The sequence below is a fragment of the Hirundo rustica genome, chromosome 1, assembly GCF_015227805.2.
Source record: "Hirundo rustica isolate bHirRus1 chromosome 1, bHirRus1.pri.v3, whole genome shotgun sequence".
NCBI classification, from domain to species: domain Eukaryota; kingdom Metazoa; phylum Chordata; class Aves; order Passeriformes; family Hirundinidae; genus Hirundo; species Hirundo rustica.
In genome coordinates this window covers 42,696,463-42,713,311 of record NC_053450.1, presented here as the reverse complement: position 1 = coordinate 42,713,311, position 16,849 = coordinate 42,696,463, and the positions used below count along the sequence as shown (strand labels likewise).

Sequence of the window (16,849 nt, the reverse complement as noted above, 5' to 3'; positions counted from 1 at the left end):
TGCAGGGCTGGTTCACATCTCGCACCTTCAGTCAGTTCTAGAATGTAAATGAACTGGAAGTACAAAGCTGTTCAAAAGGCTGTGTGTCCTGAAGCAAAAATCTCTGCTCTGGAGATTAAAGCATTGCATGCACCTACTGTTTGTAATCTTTGAAGCAAAGTAGGACCACCTGAAGGGATGCCCAAGCTTATTATTACCAGGAGGGAGAGATGAGATGCAGTGGCATCTGGGCAGCATCAAACTCTCTTCTGGCATGTTCAAACTTTTAAATTTCTTTTTCTTCAAATTCAGATTTCTTTTTCTCCTCGGGAGTTGCAAAGTGTAACAAGAGCGTGGTGCATGTATCGCTGAAAGCAAAATATTTTGTCATTGAGAAAACCTGATGGAGTCTATTCATCTGTTTGGTAGCTGGCAGAGATTGTTGTCTTCATTGGCCGTGACAATTAACGTGGTCACCTTTTTCCTTGTTACTGTACTGAGTTGAAATGTCTTTTTTGGCAGGTAGGATTATTTGCGTTGAACGTACTGTTCTCTCATTACAAAAGCCTCTTTTGTGCTCGGCTGCCGGTGCTGACCTCAGTGAGCTGACTGGCCCTGTCAGACTCGATGAGCTGGATTCTACCACACAGGCCAACTCCGTTTGTGCTCTCAGAGGTTTGTATGGCCTTGCCTGAAACGAATGCGGTTAATTATTTGTGCTCACTTTAATCTTTTGTGTCTTCATATTGATTTCTTGCACAAACAGCGTGGAGGGATAAAAAAAGCATGGCTTTGCTGTGGGTCATTAGGACATTTAAGATTTTGTGCTGCTTTGTGGGCTCTGTTTGCCTTTTGCTGGCCAAGCTCTGCTCCCACTCACTCATACCCCAGAATAAATGTTTAATGCACAATCTGTTTCATTATATTCCTTCCTTCGCTGTCTTCTTTCAGGAGCCTTCTGTTCACACCAGCCTTGTTGGTGTTGGCAACAATGAGTTGTACCAATATTTTTTAGGCTGATGGGTAAGATATGTTACCCAGATCTTGAATGGTGGGGGTTAGTGACTGATTTCCCTGGAGCTTTGCTGCAGTAGGACAATTTATTATTTTACCATAGTAATTTAGCATAATGTGGCCAGTATTTGCTCACCAACCACTTTGGATCATAGCTTTGTCTAATATCTTGGTCTTACCACTAACCATGCAGAAACATTTCCTACTACAGATTTTCTAGTGTTTCCAAATCATGCAGAAACATTCTCTACTGTGTGTTTTCTAATGCTTTGTCCAGACAGCTTCTTAAACCTCCCAGCTGTACAGCGCCTATGAGAAAAAGTCCTTAAAAGCCCAACAACTCCTCAAGGCTATTTCCTTCATTAACTTAACTTGTATTATTCCAGTAGCCCTTGTAGAAAAATCTTGATGCACTTTTGCATTTACACCTTCAAGTCCTCACTGGAGCGTTTGAAATTAACTTTAAAATTACCACAAATAATGGTTTTCAAATTAATTCTTCAACTATAATATGTTAGACCGAGAAGACAGTTTGAAACCAAGAAAAGCCTTTACTAAACATACCTGCTGCTATGGTAGAGCCACAACTTAGCAATGCCTCTGTGATTAATAACTGAGCACCTTGCAGTGACAAATGTTGAACGGTGCATAATGGAAACCAAACCAAGCGCCACTAGAGGCACTTCACTCAAAGCCTTGCTTGTTATGTACATCTTGCATTGATACAGCTACCTGAAAGATATTTCTGTCACTGGGTATGAAATGCTTTTTGACTTTTTTTTTAACCTCTCCAGTAGTTATGTTAAGAATTGTCACTTCTCTGCTGTTAATTTTGTGATTATGAGAAGTGCCTGTCTTCTTTTTTCTTGTTGACTGTGTTCATAGTAGGGTAAAGGAAACATCCCTCTGTCCTTTCTTTTTCCAGCAGAGCAAAGAAAGTACACCTTTGTGATCTGTTGTGTAAACAAGTACTTACTTTACACACATGGGAGATGTCATGCTTTGCCTGTCCTGGATTACAGATAGAAGAATGACAAAAGGAGAAATTAATCCTACTGCCTTGTCTTGTTTAATCTGGAATTTGTGCAGGCTAGCTGTTATCAGTATGTTCCCACACCTGAATATCAACATAGACTATAAAATACCTTTTTTATACTTATGCTGCTGCAATATATAGATGAAAACTCTCACTTTTGTATGTACTGAAGTAATTTAACTGCATTCAAGAGGTATATTCACTGGTTTGGGTTTTAATTAGGTAGTGCCTACATCTTTCTGCTGAACTAATGAAACTAATGGCATTGACCCTGCTTTGTTGGTGGGAGTATATACTTTTTGTGGAGTAACGCATGGAGGGAGATGTATCATCTCTAAAATTCAAGCACTGTCCCTTATCTCCTAAGTCAGAGGGTTGTTAGTCTGGCTTTCAATGAGAAGCAGATATTACCTCATTCATTCCTCTTTGTGCATCCTCTCATTTCTTGTACTTTTGGTCACCTATGTGTGCTGCACATTGGCATCCTCCCACCTAGCAAAGAGGCTGCAAAGGCTTTCTCTACCCCTTCTTGAAGGACTGTGCCTTCCTGCTCCTTTGGAAGGAACATCTGAAGTTCCACCAGTCCAAGCTCCCACTTAAAGCTGGGTCCTGAGCAACTTGGTACAACTCTGGACTGGATGTTCTTCAGAGGTTCCTTCCCCATCAAAGCAGAAAATATTCCCGTCCAAGCAGATGCAATGAGTTTGTCAGGAATCCTTGTTTCAGGGAGGTCCAATCATACCAGCTCTGGGATAATGGGGTGTGTTGCTCTTCAACAGATGAATGAAAATCTGTGGTTGCTTTCTAATGAAAAGCTTATTCTTCATTCCAAGATGAATCAGTGGTTTTCACCTGTGATCTTAGGGTTAATAGATTTGTTTCCTTATCACCATGCATTGCAAGGTAATTTCTAACATCTTTTTGCTGTGTGGAAGCAGTCAGGATGACTTAAATGTTGGCAGTTTATACAGCACGGAACTGTTTTTCTTCTTAATCATGCTTTGAGCAAATTCTACTTAGTCTATACCACATATGATATGTGGGAATATTACTTGATTAATGCTATTTGCCTAGTATATGACTCACCAACAGTGATTGAATTTTGACGTCGGATATTTTCATATTTAAGCTATTACTCAGGCATGTGGAGTTTTTTTTTCAGTTTTCCGCTTTATAGTGGGACTAAAACGGGGTCAGTCAGTTTACCTAATTTCCTTTTTTGATTGAATTTTTGCCTTTTCTGTCCCATTAATCAGGATAACTGACTGGGGGAAAAAAAATCCAAAACAACACCTCCATGTTTTAATTGTTTCAACCAAAGTGTTCCTTGGCATTCCACATGGCAGACCTGCTTTTCCAGGTGGTGTCCTATTGTCAACCTCTTCTTAATGGTACCAGCCACAACCCTTAAAAATAGACTAGAGGTAAAAATCTAGCTTTGGCTATGTGCATTTTCATTTAAAAGAAGGATCTTGGGAAAATTCCCAAAAGGTTTGTGTATGTCAAGCAAAATCTAGAGTCTTGAAAAAGATGTGCAGCAGCTTAACATCCCAAACCTGAGAAATCACTTCGCGTATAGGGTGCACAAGACTGTCACTAGATTACTTACACATGTAGCTGCTTTGAGTTGGTCTGACTTCAGTGATGTCTGGTGGTTTTCTCAAGGGAACTCTACATTATCGTCAAAAGAATCTTCTCCACTAGACATAATCACATCAGTATGATCCTGGTGGATTTTCTTCAAATGTACTTGCACTGGCATCTTGCAGTAGGAATATGGCACACAACTGGGAGAAAGTGAAAAAGCTTAGAGAGAAAGGGGATTTGTTTTGGTTTTAAAATTATTTTTTAATGAAGAAGGAAACACTTAGCAAACTAATTGGTAGCTTTTCGATGAACAAGAATCATTAAATCATAGAATCATAGAATCATTTGGCTTGAAAGGGATCTTTAAGATCACCAAGTCAAACCATTAACCCAGCACTGCCAAGACCACCACTAAAACATGTTCCCAAGTGCCACATCTGCACATTTTTAAATACCTGCAGGGTTGGGGACTCCACCACTTTCCTGGCAGCTGTTCAAATGCTTGACCACCCTTTCAGTGAGGAAAGTCTTCCTAATATTTGATCTAAACCTCTCTTGGCATAACTTAAGGTCATTTCCTCTCATGCTTTCACTTGTTACCTGGGAGGCTGACCCCTGCCTGGTTGCAAACTCCTTTCAGGCAGTTGTAGAGAACAAGAAGGTTCCCACTGAGCCTCCTTTTCTCCAGGCTAAAGAACTCCAGCTCCCCTTCAGCAGCTCCGTTGCCCTTCTCTGAGCCCGCTCCACCACCTCAATGTCTTTCTTGGAGTGTGGGGCCCAGAACTGGGCTCGAGATGCAGCCTCACCAGTGCTGAGTATGGAGTGACGATCCCTTCCTTAGTCCTGCTGGCCACACTACTTCTTGGCCACCTGGGCACAGCTGGCTCATGTCCAGTTGGCTGTTGACCAACACCCCAGCTCCTTTTGCATTGGGTCACTTTCCAGTCACTCTTCCCCCAGCCTGTGGTGCTGCCTGGGGTGGTTGTGATCAAAGTGCAGGACCCGGTACCTGGGCTTGTGGAACCTCACACCATTGGCCTCAGCCCATTGATTCAGCCTGTCCAGATCCCTCTGCAGAGCCTTCCTGCCCTCCAGCACATCAACACTCCCACCCAACTTGGTGTCATCTGCAAACTCACGGAGGGTGGACTTGATCCAGATTATTGGTTAAAATATTAAACAGGACTGGCCCCAGTACTGAGCCTTAGGGAACACCGCTGGTGACTGGCCACCACCATTCAGCATTCACGTCATTCAAAGAGAAACATACCCATGCAAACTCCAGTTTATCATGAACACTGTAGAATCAAAATTATTCCTCTAAGAGTCCAAGTGGTTAAATAGAGTATCTTATTCTGTCAGAGAAATGCCTGATGTTTTGTTGTACAGTTAGAAATTGGGTCATAAATGTTGTATTTGAGAAGTAACTTTCCAGATCTTCAGACTTGCTGTTTTGAATTCCCAAAGGAAATTACAGTTTTGTTGTTTAGGTGTAGCTCTCTCCTTGTCCCAGGAGAACCAGAAAAGCAAGGGATTAACACCCTGTCTTACAGTCCAGACACTGCAAATGCTCCATAGTCTCCAAGGCTTTCTTCTATTCAATGTGGTATAGAGATGTGAGATTCCTGCTCAAAAGAGGCTGGATTTTTAAGTCTGTAGTTCAGCTGTACTAGCAAGGTTTTATTATGGTGTAATTTCATTCTTACAGGTGAATATTTTTCTCTATAAATAATGCTCATAATTTCAGCATATTGTTACCATAAAATATAATACACTCTTTATTGTCTTCTCATAAAATTCTGAATATATTTTTTCTTGCCAAAACTAGCGAGGCCCTTTTTATTAGTCCAAAGTATCTTTGGCATTCCCTTCTTACGCACACACTTAAGACTGTGAGCCAGATCTAATCTCTGTTAAATCTGTATAAATTAAGAATAACTCCATTGTTAGTGGAATTTAATCTGCATTGTTGTTTTCAGAAGGGATTGTGGCTTCTTATTGGTTTCTATTTTCTAAATATCAATATCAAGCTATTCGACCTGATGATTTTTATAGCTGTTTATTTCCAAGAAAACATCAGAGGACCAGAAGGAAAGCAAACAAGCAAAAACAAATCAGAAAAGCAGTAAAATCCAAACCAAAAGAACCGAGCCTGTTTGGAAAGATAATTGTCAATTATCTACTTTCTGATACTGTTAGAATGTAACACTGCTGTACTGTCATCCCTTGTCGGGTGGACAAAGGAGAAAGGGAGTGAGATTGTTGGAAGAGCTGATTCTTGCTCTGACAAGTCTTCAGCTGTGGGTCAGAAAGGCTCAAACCTGCTGTGAAGCCAGGAGTGACTGTGTTTGCTGGCTTAACATTAGCATTTTGTAAGAATTCCGTGTTCTGCAGGTACTGTTGTTGGAGTTAATGAGAGCACTGCTTTCTCCTGGCCTACATGCAACAGATGTGGCAATGGAAAGTTGGAACTGTGTCCCCAGGACAGGTGAGAGTCAGCATGCTCCAGAGCACTCCAGGTGTTTTGTAGATGTAGCCATAACAGCAGCAGGTGATGCAATGATTCCTGCAGGCACAGGCTGCACTTTGCTCCTTCCTAGAGCTAAGACATAGTATTTTTATTGCTGATGAACTGATAAAACCTGAAAGATTACATTAATATATTAAGAAAGATACAAGTAGATATGAAATTGTTTGATTTTGCAGTTATTACTATTTTTTAAACCAGTTGTGCTTATAAAGGTTTCATAGCCCACTGCATTATAATATCAATTTTAATAAATATGCCCCAAAACCACAGGTCTGATTTTAAGTTCTTTTAGAAGCAGGTACACGTGTTTGTTTGTCTTGCCTTGTCAATCCGTGTATCCCCAGTTCACCTCATTTTTTGTACTGGACTAGGATCTCTGCTACAATTTTTCTAGGTATGAAAGAGTTGCATTTCAGACCTATTAAATTAGTCACCTTTCTAAGGAGGATGTTGAATAATTCTGGCAGTATGTCTGAATGTGAAGACTGATCCTACAGGACCTGTTGCCCCCTGAAACGCTGAACGTGTGTCACAGTGACACAAATTTGGAAAGCCTCCCCTGCAGCTGCCTAGCCAGCTTGTGCTTGCAGAGTGTGAGATACCTGGTGGAATAAAAGCCCAAGGGATGAGAGCAGTGGAAGGAAGGAAGGAAGGAAGGAAGGAAGGAAGGAAGGAAGGAAGGAAGGAAGGAAGGAAGGAAGGAAGGAAGGAATGAAGGAAGGAAGGAAGGAAGGAAGGAAGGAAGGAAGGAAGGAAGGAAGGCAGGAAGGCAAGGGATGGGCGGGAGGTTATTTCCTGGGAGTATGGCTTGATTGCCATGTTAGGGATGCGGCAGAGTAATGATTTTCTACTGAAAAAGCTTACGGAGAAGTTGGGTTGATCTTACTGAAATAGATAATATATTCCTAAAGATGAGAAGATTTGCCCTTTATGCTTTGTTGTACAAAAAGGCTGAAAATCAAAACCAGGTGTCCTGTATTATACTGTCATGCACAAAATAAGGATGTGTCTATGTTCACATGGTAGTGTAGTGCAATTAAAAAAGTATCTCACCTGTGAAGGACACTTTTGCTTCATTTGGAGAACAAATGAAGTATCAATATTTGTTTAAGAAGTGCTTCCAACAAGCACTTATAACTGAGCTTAATTTTGTGCATGACTTAAGTGTGCACTGAAAACATTGAACGTTTGCTGAATGAGGGCCTAAGTCAATAATTCACTTTGGCCAAATCTATACTACAAATTTTCTTTTGCCATAACTTTTAGGAGGTTATGAGATTAATATTTGCTTAAGTGGGTTGATTATAAATAGCAACCTCTCCCTGTGCTTCCAGAAATTATAAAAGGAAGATCCTTTTGCCAGAAGAGCTTAGGTCCTCCAAGAGTTACTGCCAGCAGAAGAATTCTATTTCCTATTACCAACTGAATCTCTACTAGGGCTTTGCTACTAAAAGTCTACCAACCAGCAAAGTATTTTAGAGAATACACTAATTGGGGTTTTATTTCTTTTGATTTATGATTGATAGCTTGTTCATTTCTCTTTGTTTTTCCATCATTATTTTGTGTGTTTCAGAGAATTGCTATACTGCAACCAGTGCTCTGAAGTTGTCACAACACCAATTTTGAAAATGCAGCTGGAAGTCTTCTTGAGTTGTCCATCCCTATCTCAAAGTACAGTAAAAGTAAAGGTATGGCAAGAAATCAGCGTGGGTGTATCAGGTGCAGTGAGACTAGGTGTGTAGACACGTAGGTATTCTAAGCCACACTTCTATGGACAGTATTGGCAGAAGACAAATTAAAATATGTAAGACTATCCCATAGTTTAATCTAATACTAAACTTGTGTTTCGCTGGGCTAAGAACCCAGTTCCCAGATCTTGCTCAAATAATGCAGTCATTGAGCTCACCCTGAGGTTTACAAACTGTTCTATGGCCCAGATTAAGGGATTTGTTAGGTTGGGCCTTTGGAAACCTCAGTCTACACAGTCGAAGAGGAATGTGTACTTTTAGACTTCCATTCTGAACATCTTTTGTGTCACCTCTTCTCTGCTTTCTTGGCCAGAGAAACAAAACTCTTTGATATTAAAATGATTAATTTTTGTCCTATGTGACTGCAAACAGAACATCTTTGCACACTTAAAGATTTTTGTCTCATTCCAGCTGTTGCAAAGGACAATCTCTTCTCTCCTGACATCCCCTGCCAGTGAGGATGGGGTAGGTACAGTGAATGCCAAAGAAAGTTAAACTACAGACATAAATGTAAAGGCAGAGTACCAATGCGTTGGCAGCTCTGCCATGATTTTTGGTGGCAGGGTCTTGAAAATCTCCAGTGATGGAGATTCTGACTTTCCAGGCAGTTGATTTCAGAACTGCACTAGGAGTGGTGAGAGATTTCACTGCAAGTGAAATGATTGTTTTTCCCATGTCCAGGCTGTGATTTGAGTGGGCTGTGTCCTTTGGCAATCCCACCTTCCAGCTGCTGATGCCCTGCCATCTCATCTGACTCACACCCACCTTTTCAGAAGGGGGATGCTAGAGATGGGCTGTGCAGCTTCAGCTCAGCTGTGGATCTGCAGAGCTACCTGCAAACAGCACTCAGAGCTGCCACAAGCAGTGCAGGACTTGACTCCGTTCTCTGGCTGAGGATCCAAAGACAGCAAAGATAACCTTCAAGCATCCCACCTTGTGGGTCTGGTCTTCTAAATCCTGTAAGCCACAACCACTTTGTGACAGCACAACACTGAAAGTACTGGCAGGTGGAAATAGTAGAAGAATTTGCAAAATGCATGCAAGATATTCCTTCATAGTTGTACGAACGAAACACACATGAGCCGTGGGGATCCATGGGCTAAAGTACAGTTTATGTAATCGTGAAGTAGTTGCTCCTTTAATCTGAGATATCAAAAGAACCTTGACACTTGGCACAGTGACCCAGATTTATCATGGGTGAGGGAGGCACCTGGGTAGGTGCTTGGCTGGCATTGGCTGCTGGATGGTCAGCAGCCTTCAGAGAGTCATTAAGCCCAATTAGGATTCCAAGATTTTCCCTCTCCCTTGCACATGCATGCGAGCAAAGGTCGGTTTGTTGTCTTGTTTAATCATCCCAGTTAAATATCTTCAGTTAGGTGATATGTACTGGGGTCAGTTTGCTTTCCCCATCTTACAAGTCTTCCAGCATTTTGCTGTCACATGCTCCATGCTTTTAGTGGGATTCGTGGGTCATATTTATAGTGGAAAGTTGCTCTGAAATAATAAATTATTTTTCTTGTGCTGAAGGAGGGTGTATATTTCATTTAAGCAAAGAGATACAAGAAATTTCCGAAATGCATTTGCTCCTTTAATAGCAGTCAAGTCGTGCTGAGTTTTATAGGATGTGTCTGGTTTGGTTACAGACTGGCAAAATATAGTTCTTTTTCGAGTTATTAGAAATCAAACAACCTCTTTTTCATGTTTCAGTGTGTATAGTGCCAGTATTTAAAAGTCTAGCAACTCAGACTTTTTTTTTCCCCTGGCTGAAACACAGGGATAAAGATTAGTCACAAGAAATACCACTTGAGGTGGCATTTTTTTTACCAGTGCTGCTAAAGTTTCCGAGGGTGTAGCTCTGTAATCAATTCTTTTGGCAGGGAGGTTGGTTTTAGCAGTCACTGGCCCCGGCCACTTGTTCCTCACCTTGTGGCAGCCCTTCTGTTACACCAGCAGAGTTGTTTGTGCAGCTGCACAGTGAACTGGACTGCAGAACCGGTCTGGGGTAAAAATAATCTAGGGAAAAAAAAAGAAAAAAGATTGTTTATACCTTGAACCAGGCAACACCGTGGGTATCACATACCTGTACAGAAGCACAGCGCAGATGAAGGCAGGGGCACAGTCAGAGGCTGGCTGTAGGCAAGGCCTAGTAAGGAAAGAAATGGATGTGAGCCTGCCACCTGAGATACCCTCTCAGGTGCAATATCAGCTATGAGTGTTACCAGTTCTCGTGTTAACGTGCTGTCTCCTCTCAGTGCAGCCATGCCAGCCTTGCACCTCTCTCCTCCACGCAGCGCACAGCCTCTGCACGTTCGCTCAGGCACCACTCGTGGGTGAAATCCCGGTCGGACCATTAAACAGGAGGGACGGTGTTGGTGCTGGTGGCGGCAATGCATGAACAACAAAAAGTTAAAAGGGGGGAGAGGGAGGAGATTAAGAAGGGTTACAAAATGTTGTTTCCTTTAGTGGATCAGTTAGCACAGGTAATCAGTGTATAGCATGTATGTACGCACTGCCAGCACACATGAAGTCCTGCAAGTGTCAGAAAGGAAGATAAAGGGAGTGTGTTTGGGTGCTTCAGCAAATCTGAATTTAAAGTCACAGTATCTTTTTTCTTTTTTAAACAGCTCATTTTTAAAGCCTGGTAGGGCAGCAACTGAGATGGGAGTGTGATCTAATTATTGAAAATCTAGTAGATTCATTTTTTCCATTAGTTCTAATGCATTTTTCGAGTCCTTTTAAAAAAAAAGTCTGTTGGAAGAGGATCTTGCACGCTGCATCTTCCCAGCTGAACGCTGCCTAGAACAGAATGTCCAGCACTGTTTGTTTTACTCACCATGCTTTTATTCCTGCAGACTTACGAGGTGCAGAGTGTGCTGGGAAAGGAGGTGGGGTTGTTGAACTGCTACGTCCACTCCGTAACCAGTCACCCCAACTGTGTAGCGCTGGAGGAAATTGCTCTTCTGGAAGCTGCAGCAAGACAGAGTTGAACTCTAGTCAGCTATTACAGTATCTGTGGACTTTGTAATGTGATTATCTGTTAACTAGTGCCACAGATAATGCCTAATGCAAGTGTGATAAGCATTAAGATGGTTTATTAAAACTGTGATTTATAAAGCACGTTGTGCTAACACTGAAAAAATATCCATATATTGTTCAACTTTCTGAACTTGTATTTTTTCTGATCAGTGCAGAATCTAAGAATACAATTTTTGTCGTGTTTGCTGTTATGTAACGTAAAACATCTTTTTCTGGAAGTTTTGAATGGTTGTGATTTTTTAAAATAATACTGTATTTATTATGTGCCAATGGAAAATATTTTATTGATAATTTTGAAATAAATACCTTGCTATGGGCAGCAAATGTTGGTTTAAGCTGAGTTTTATCAGTGTCTCCCAGGCCTGCTGCGAAACTCTGCATGGTGCGTTGGGTTCTGCATTATCACTTTGCAATAGTTGTTATAAAGACAGAGATTTGGACACATATAAAGTTAATGTTTTACAGCTAATTGGTCTCTCAGCATAGAAGTTGTGTGTTATCTGTAGCTTCCCACAAAGCGGGTGTTTCATTATCATTTCTTTTATGGGTAAGGAGCAAACTGCGTTGTAGGCTGCACAACTACTCTCACCCGGAGTGTGGAGACTGCAGATCAGATAAATGCCAAAATCTTCTCTGTGTGCATTGCAAGAGTTAATATGAGGATTAGAGACTGCATGGTTTTTCCCCCCTTACTCTTCCACAGTGTTTAAAAGCCCCTTACAGGTCACAGGAGGAGGAGGAACAAGTGGTTTTGCACAGGTCCCATATGTGATTAACCAGCAGAAGACTGCCACACTGGCCATTTCTGCAGCTCAGGCCAGTTGTGAAAAACCTTATGGATGTCAGGATTACTCAAAGAATAACCCAGTTTTTTATTTCCCCTTTTTCTCCCACCTCCTCCAAGCAATTCAGTCTCTTACCTGCCTCCCTGTAAGGAAAAAGCCCACTCCTGTGTAGAGGTCTGTATGTCAGACTGGGGTTGCCCCTTCAAAACCACTTAAGACTTGAGTCTCTGAGAAAGCTGGAGGTGCTTTTTGTGTCAGGCCATTTTTCTGCCAGTGCCCTACAGATGCTGTAGGTGCTCTAACACTGCACTACTGGAATTTAGACAAGTTGCCAGATCTTCTGTGATCTGTTCACTCACTCAGCGACGAGCTCTGTCACTAGCAGGGACCAGTGAAAGTCTTTGTGACCACTGACTCTTTGACGAGCAGCAGTTGCCCACTCTCACTTTCACTGGCCAGGATCAGTGAAAGTGTCCTGCTCCTGCAGTGGGCTGAAGCCTGAGGGTGCATCAACACCTCTGGGACTCACTACAGCTAGTCCCAGCTCTGGAACACGTTAGTGTAGGTGCAACTTTGCATTATCTGGAATGGAAGCCCCTTGGGAAGTTTTTTTATCAGGAATTTTAACTAGTGGTGTTCTTTTAACGGTGTCCTTGTTGCCAGGTCTCTTTTTTAAACAGAGTACAAGGTATTTCTGGCAGGGCCCTGGTCACAGAGCAGTCTCTCCTGCTGTGCAGCCGCTCGGTCCCGCCAGCGCCACGGCAACCCCTGACTCAGCACTCCGGCTCAGCGATGCGGCTCCGAGGGGAGCGGACCTCGCAGCCACCGCGGCCGAGGGCTCTCATGCGGGGTGTTCCCGCCCTGCATCGCTCTCCGGACGCTTTGGGAAGTGGCCCCGCGCTTGCCCTCACCTCCCCTCCGGGACCCCCTCGCCGTGTTCCCGCCCGTGATCAGCCCCCCCCGCGCCGCACAGCTCTCCCCGCCGCCAGCCCGCTGCTGTCACGACACAGAGCAAACGAGTGCAGAGTTGGATTTAAAATGCTTTTCTTTATTCTTAGAAATGCTGTAAAAATTGATATAAAAGGTCGAGCATGCTCAGTCTTTTTTTTTTCTTTTTTGTTTTTTTTTCCATCCTACTGTCTAAAATACATGGGATTTTGAATCATTTTTTTTTTAACAGATGTACCATAGCTGCATCGGTATTGACTAAAATGTAGAAAAGACGAAAACTACCATTACAAAAATAATTTAAGGGGAGAGAAGAAAAAAAAATAATATATTTAGCTTTTTTTTCCCTTTTTCGCAAGTTTCGTGGTGAAAGACCCAGGCATCGCTCCACGTCGCTGCCGCGTTCCGAGCGCGGCCGCGGGCCGGCAGGTCCCGCCGCGGCTCCGCGCCTCCTGCCGCGCCCGGCCCGGCCCGGGGCGCCGCGGCACGGCCCGGCGAGGCTCGGCACGGCCCTCTGAGGTATTTATCCACCGTCTCCCGGAGTCCGACTCTCCGTCCCGCTCCCCCCCGGTTACCGGCAGTCGGTGCCCGAGCCGGGCTGCAGGAAGGAGGCTCCGGGCAGCTGCTTGAAGAAGTGCCGGAGGCTGGTCAAGTCCCGGGTGAGCTGCTCGATCTTCTTGTGCAGCTTCTCGTTCTCGGCCGAAAGCTCCAGCAGCTTCTGCTGCATCTCCTGGTTGCGCCGCTTCGCCTTGTCGCGGCTCTTGCGCACGGCGATGTTGTTGCGCTCCCGGCGCTGCCGGTACTCGGGGCTAAACCTGTCCACGCACTTCTTTCCGCCGCGCTCCTTGCCCCCGGCGGCGGCGGCGGCGGGCGGGGGGACGCCCTGCGCCGGCCCGGGCACGGCGGCGGCGGCGGGGCCCGGCGAGCGGGTGCTGCAGCTGGACGGGGAGCTGCTGCCCGGCGGCTCGGGGGACGTGGGCGGCGTGGGCTGCCCGCTCAGGTTCATGATGGTCTGGGCGCAGGTGGCGATCTGCGAGGGCAGCAGCGAGGAGGAGAGGTCGCTGTCGCTCCAGTCCGGCTCCTGCTTCAGAGCGCCGCGGGAGGAGAAGGAGGAGGAGGAAGAGGAGGAGGAGGAGGAGGAGGCGGTGCGGGGCTCGGAGCCCAGCAGGGTGGTCATGGCAGCGCCGAGGTCCTTGGCAGGGTCGCGGCCGGCGCCGCCGCCCGGTGGCAAGTACTCGCCGTATTCCCCGCCCCGCTCGGGCTTGTGGTTGCTGTTGAAGAGGTCGGCGAAGAGCTCGTCGTTGCAGAGCTCCAGGTTGGGCACGGCGGACATGGAGTCAATGTAGGAGCTGAAGTCGATGGCGCTCTCGTCCTCGTACATGGCCGGGGCGGCGGCGCTCAGCTCCGCCAGGTTGGTGCCGCTGCCCCCCAGGCCGCCGCCCGCCTCCTCGCCGCTCATCCCGCAGCCGCCGCGGGCCCCCGGCTTGCAGGCGGGACCCGGCCCGCCGCCGCTGCCCACCTTGGCGTCGTAGAAGTTGGCGGGCTCCAGGCACCAGTTCTTATAACATGCCGGGGAGTCCAGGCTGTAGAGAGCGGCGGCGCTCATCGGCGAGCGGGACGCGGCGCCGCACGGCCGCGGCGCGGGGGCTCCGGAGCGCGGGCACCAAACGCCGCTCCGCGACGGTCGCAGCTCCAGCCTCTGCGGCGGGCAGGTGGGAGCGGGGCCGCCGCTGCCGCTGCTCACGCCGCTGCCGCCGCTACTGCTCGGTGACACCGGCGCTGCCGCTGTAGCCCCGCTGTCGCCTCCCCGAGGGGGCCGATCCGGGCTCGGGTCACGCCGTGAGCGGCGGTAGGAGGCGGGGATGGGACAAGGCGTCTCAGGACCTGGGAGTGAAACGCCCGCTCGGTCCCTTCTTATACGGCGCGGGCCCCGCCTCCTGCCCCAATGAGGAACGACTGTTCCCGGCACCCCCGGGGACCCGGGGGCGGGAGCGGGTGGGGTGCGCGGCCGCGGAGGCCGGGCTGCCGCCGCAGCGAGCTGCCACCTCCCGGCGGAGGGTGGCCGCGGTCCGAGGTGCCCCCACCGCGGGCGCCGGACGGTGCGGGCGCCTTTCGGGCGCCTGCCGCCCTCCTCGCACCGTCCCGTCCCCGGGGAGCGCTGTCCCGACGCCGCTACCGGCACCCCATTCCCCCGGCTTTTTCCTTTTTCCACGAGAGCCAGCGGAAAATCTGGCTAAAAAAAGCCGATTTTACCCCGCCGCCAGCACCACGCTGCATCCCCCCACGCGGTTCCCCAGCGGCGCCGGGGATGGAGCGATACGGGGAAGATGCTGCCTGCCCCACGCGTGTCTCTGTGCATCACCTGAGCGCCCTCCGGAGGCTCGTCTCCCTTCGCTGGAGCACGGGCAGCTTCCCCCGAGGAGGATTTGGGAAGCTCTCTCCGGGGAGAGGGTGGCCACTTGGATTTCTTCTGGCAGGACACTCCTGTGGGAAAGGGGGTCTCTGAGGCATCTTGAGCTGCCTCACGCTGTCTGCGTCAAGTTATGCCTCTGAAAACCTTACATGAAGTAATTATGCGTGTTGTCGACCCCCGGCCCCTTTGCATCCCACAAAGTACTCCTATCAAACTGTCAAGTGTCAGGAAACTGAAAATACTTGCAGCTAAAAGTTTTCTAGTTACATAAGAATTTCTAAGACCCTGGCTTCACCCCCAGCTGCTCCACTGACCGAATTACTAAAGAAACCCACAACAAAACGCCCTTAAATTTACCTTTAAAAACATGTATTTACTTATTTATTTATCTTCCAGGAGACCCTTCTATATTTAAGACAGGACTATCCAGGGCGCCGACTTTCCAGCCCAGCGCCCAGCTGACGCTGCTGGCATGGAGCTGTGCCCTGCGGAGCGCGGTGCCACTGGCCCGGAGGTGGCTTTCTGGGGACCGCGGGTACGTGCCGGTCATGCCGGGCCCGCTGCCCCTCTCCGGGCAGGGCTCCATCTGCCGCCACCGCAGCTGTTGCAGGACCGCAGCTGTTTATCACAGGAGTGTGTATTTTAACATAAGTAGCTGGGAACAGGACTGGTACATGCTCTCCCTTTGGATGTAAACTCCTCGTGGGAAGGCTTGTGGGATCAGGGTAAGTGCGGTGCCTGGCAAGGTGGGGTTTTACATCTGGCGGGTAAGGTTTCGCTCGGAGAGGCTTTGCTTTTAACTCTAGCGCTGCCAGATGTATGATGCTTAAGTAAACTTGATTTCCTTTCTCATCAAAGCATTAACCACTGAGCTTGACAGTGACACGAGAAATGGTTGCTTTTGTTTTTTCCACATTGTCAAAGAAGTAATACGCCCCAAACCATTTTACATGTTCCTTTTTTTTTTGCCTTCTTTATGCCCCAGACCTTCTCTGGGGTCTATTCATGATGCACAACTCTGCACCACCTGTCCCTGGCCTGGCTATGCAGTAGGGGAACGTGGCGCTCCTGGGCCCTTTTCCTCTGTATGAAGTGTAGAGGAGTGTGTGCATGAGGCATGGGAAGGTAGCTCAGAAGCGAGATGCAGTCTGATTCCTGCCATCTCTCCCCTTGCTCTGCTGGAAGGGGTTAGATCTCACCCACTGTAGTCATAAAAACTATGATTTGTCTTGGAAAGCGCTCCTTTTAACTGTTTGCGTGCAGGACTGTGTTACGCGTCCAGCTCACTGCAGTCCTTACCCCAAAGGTCAGCCAGCGTTGGCATGCCACCGCGCCAGCCTGAACACGCCCATTTAATGCCCATCATGTGTGCCTCCAAAAAAGACACCCAATTCCCAGCCAGGTCACCCGACCCCCGCTGGGCAACTTGCCTCCTGGCGATTACATTCCCCAAATCCCTCAGTAAAAGGTGCAGAACTGCTGTGCAAACCTCAGTATAAGCTACCTGTGTCACATCTAAGCCCCACCATGGAGGGTGCAGCATTGGTTACAGGGTCTTCAGGACCTGGAGGTGTGTTCAGAGCTCGTGGTTGGACCTGTCAATGCCTGTCCCACAAACCCAAGCAGCAGGAGCCACCCCCTGGAGGGTGAGTTGGTTGTGTTTGCTGCTGAGCCTGAGATGTGTGATTTCAGGAAAGTGTTTGGGGGGGTTCTCCCAAGTGCCAGGCAGGGTGTGAAGCCCTGGGGTGCTGCAACGCCTGCAGCGAAGCATCC

At 47.1% G+C, this 16,849-nt stretch overlaps 2 protein-coding genes across 6 annotated transcripts in view; one reads left to right on the top strand and one right to left on the bottom strand.

The window, feature by feature from the left end:
• Nucleotides 1-11,251, top strand: part of SPIDR (scaffold protein involved in DNA repair) — a 194,785-nt gene extending 183,534 nt beyond the window's left edge. The window contains exons 16-20 of one of the 5 annotated variants that reach the window (XM_040070770.2): nucleotides 502-654; nucleotides 6,011-6,104; nucleotides 7,720-7,834; nucleotides 8,306-8,359; nucleotides 10,747-11,251. In XM_040070770.2, coding sequence (XP_039926704.1) covers nucleotides 502-654; nucleotides 6,011-6,104; nucleotides 7,720-7,834; nucleotides 8,306-8,359; nucleotides 10,747-10,881 — 551 coding nt within the window. In that variant the 3' untranslated portion in view covers nucleotides 10,882-11,251. Of the gene's footprint in view, nucleotides 1-501; nucleotides 655-6,010; nucleotides 6,105-7,719; nucleotides 7,835-8,305; nucleotides 8,360-8,575; nucleotides 10,726-10,746 lie in introns of those variants that run through there. The other 4 variants (XM_040070761.2, XM_040070789.2, XM_040070780.2 and 1 more) reach the window with 4 other exon arrangements.
• A 1,491-nt stretch (nucleotides 11,252-12,742) lies between these two features.
• CEBPD (CCAAT enhancer binding protein delta) lies at nucleotides 12,743-14,547 on the bottom strand. The gene has a single exon (XM_040070801.2). The coding sequence runs from the start codon at nucleotides 14,267-14,269 to the stop codon at nucleotides 13,235-13,237; it is 1,035 nt and encodes a 344-aa protein (XP_039926735.1). The 5' UTR covers nucleotides 14,270-14,547; the 3' UTR covers nucleotides 12,743-13,234.
• Nucleotides 14,548-16,849: the final 2,302 nt, after the last annotated feature.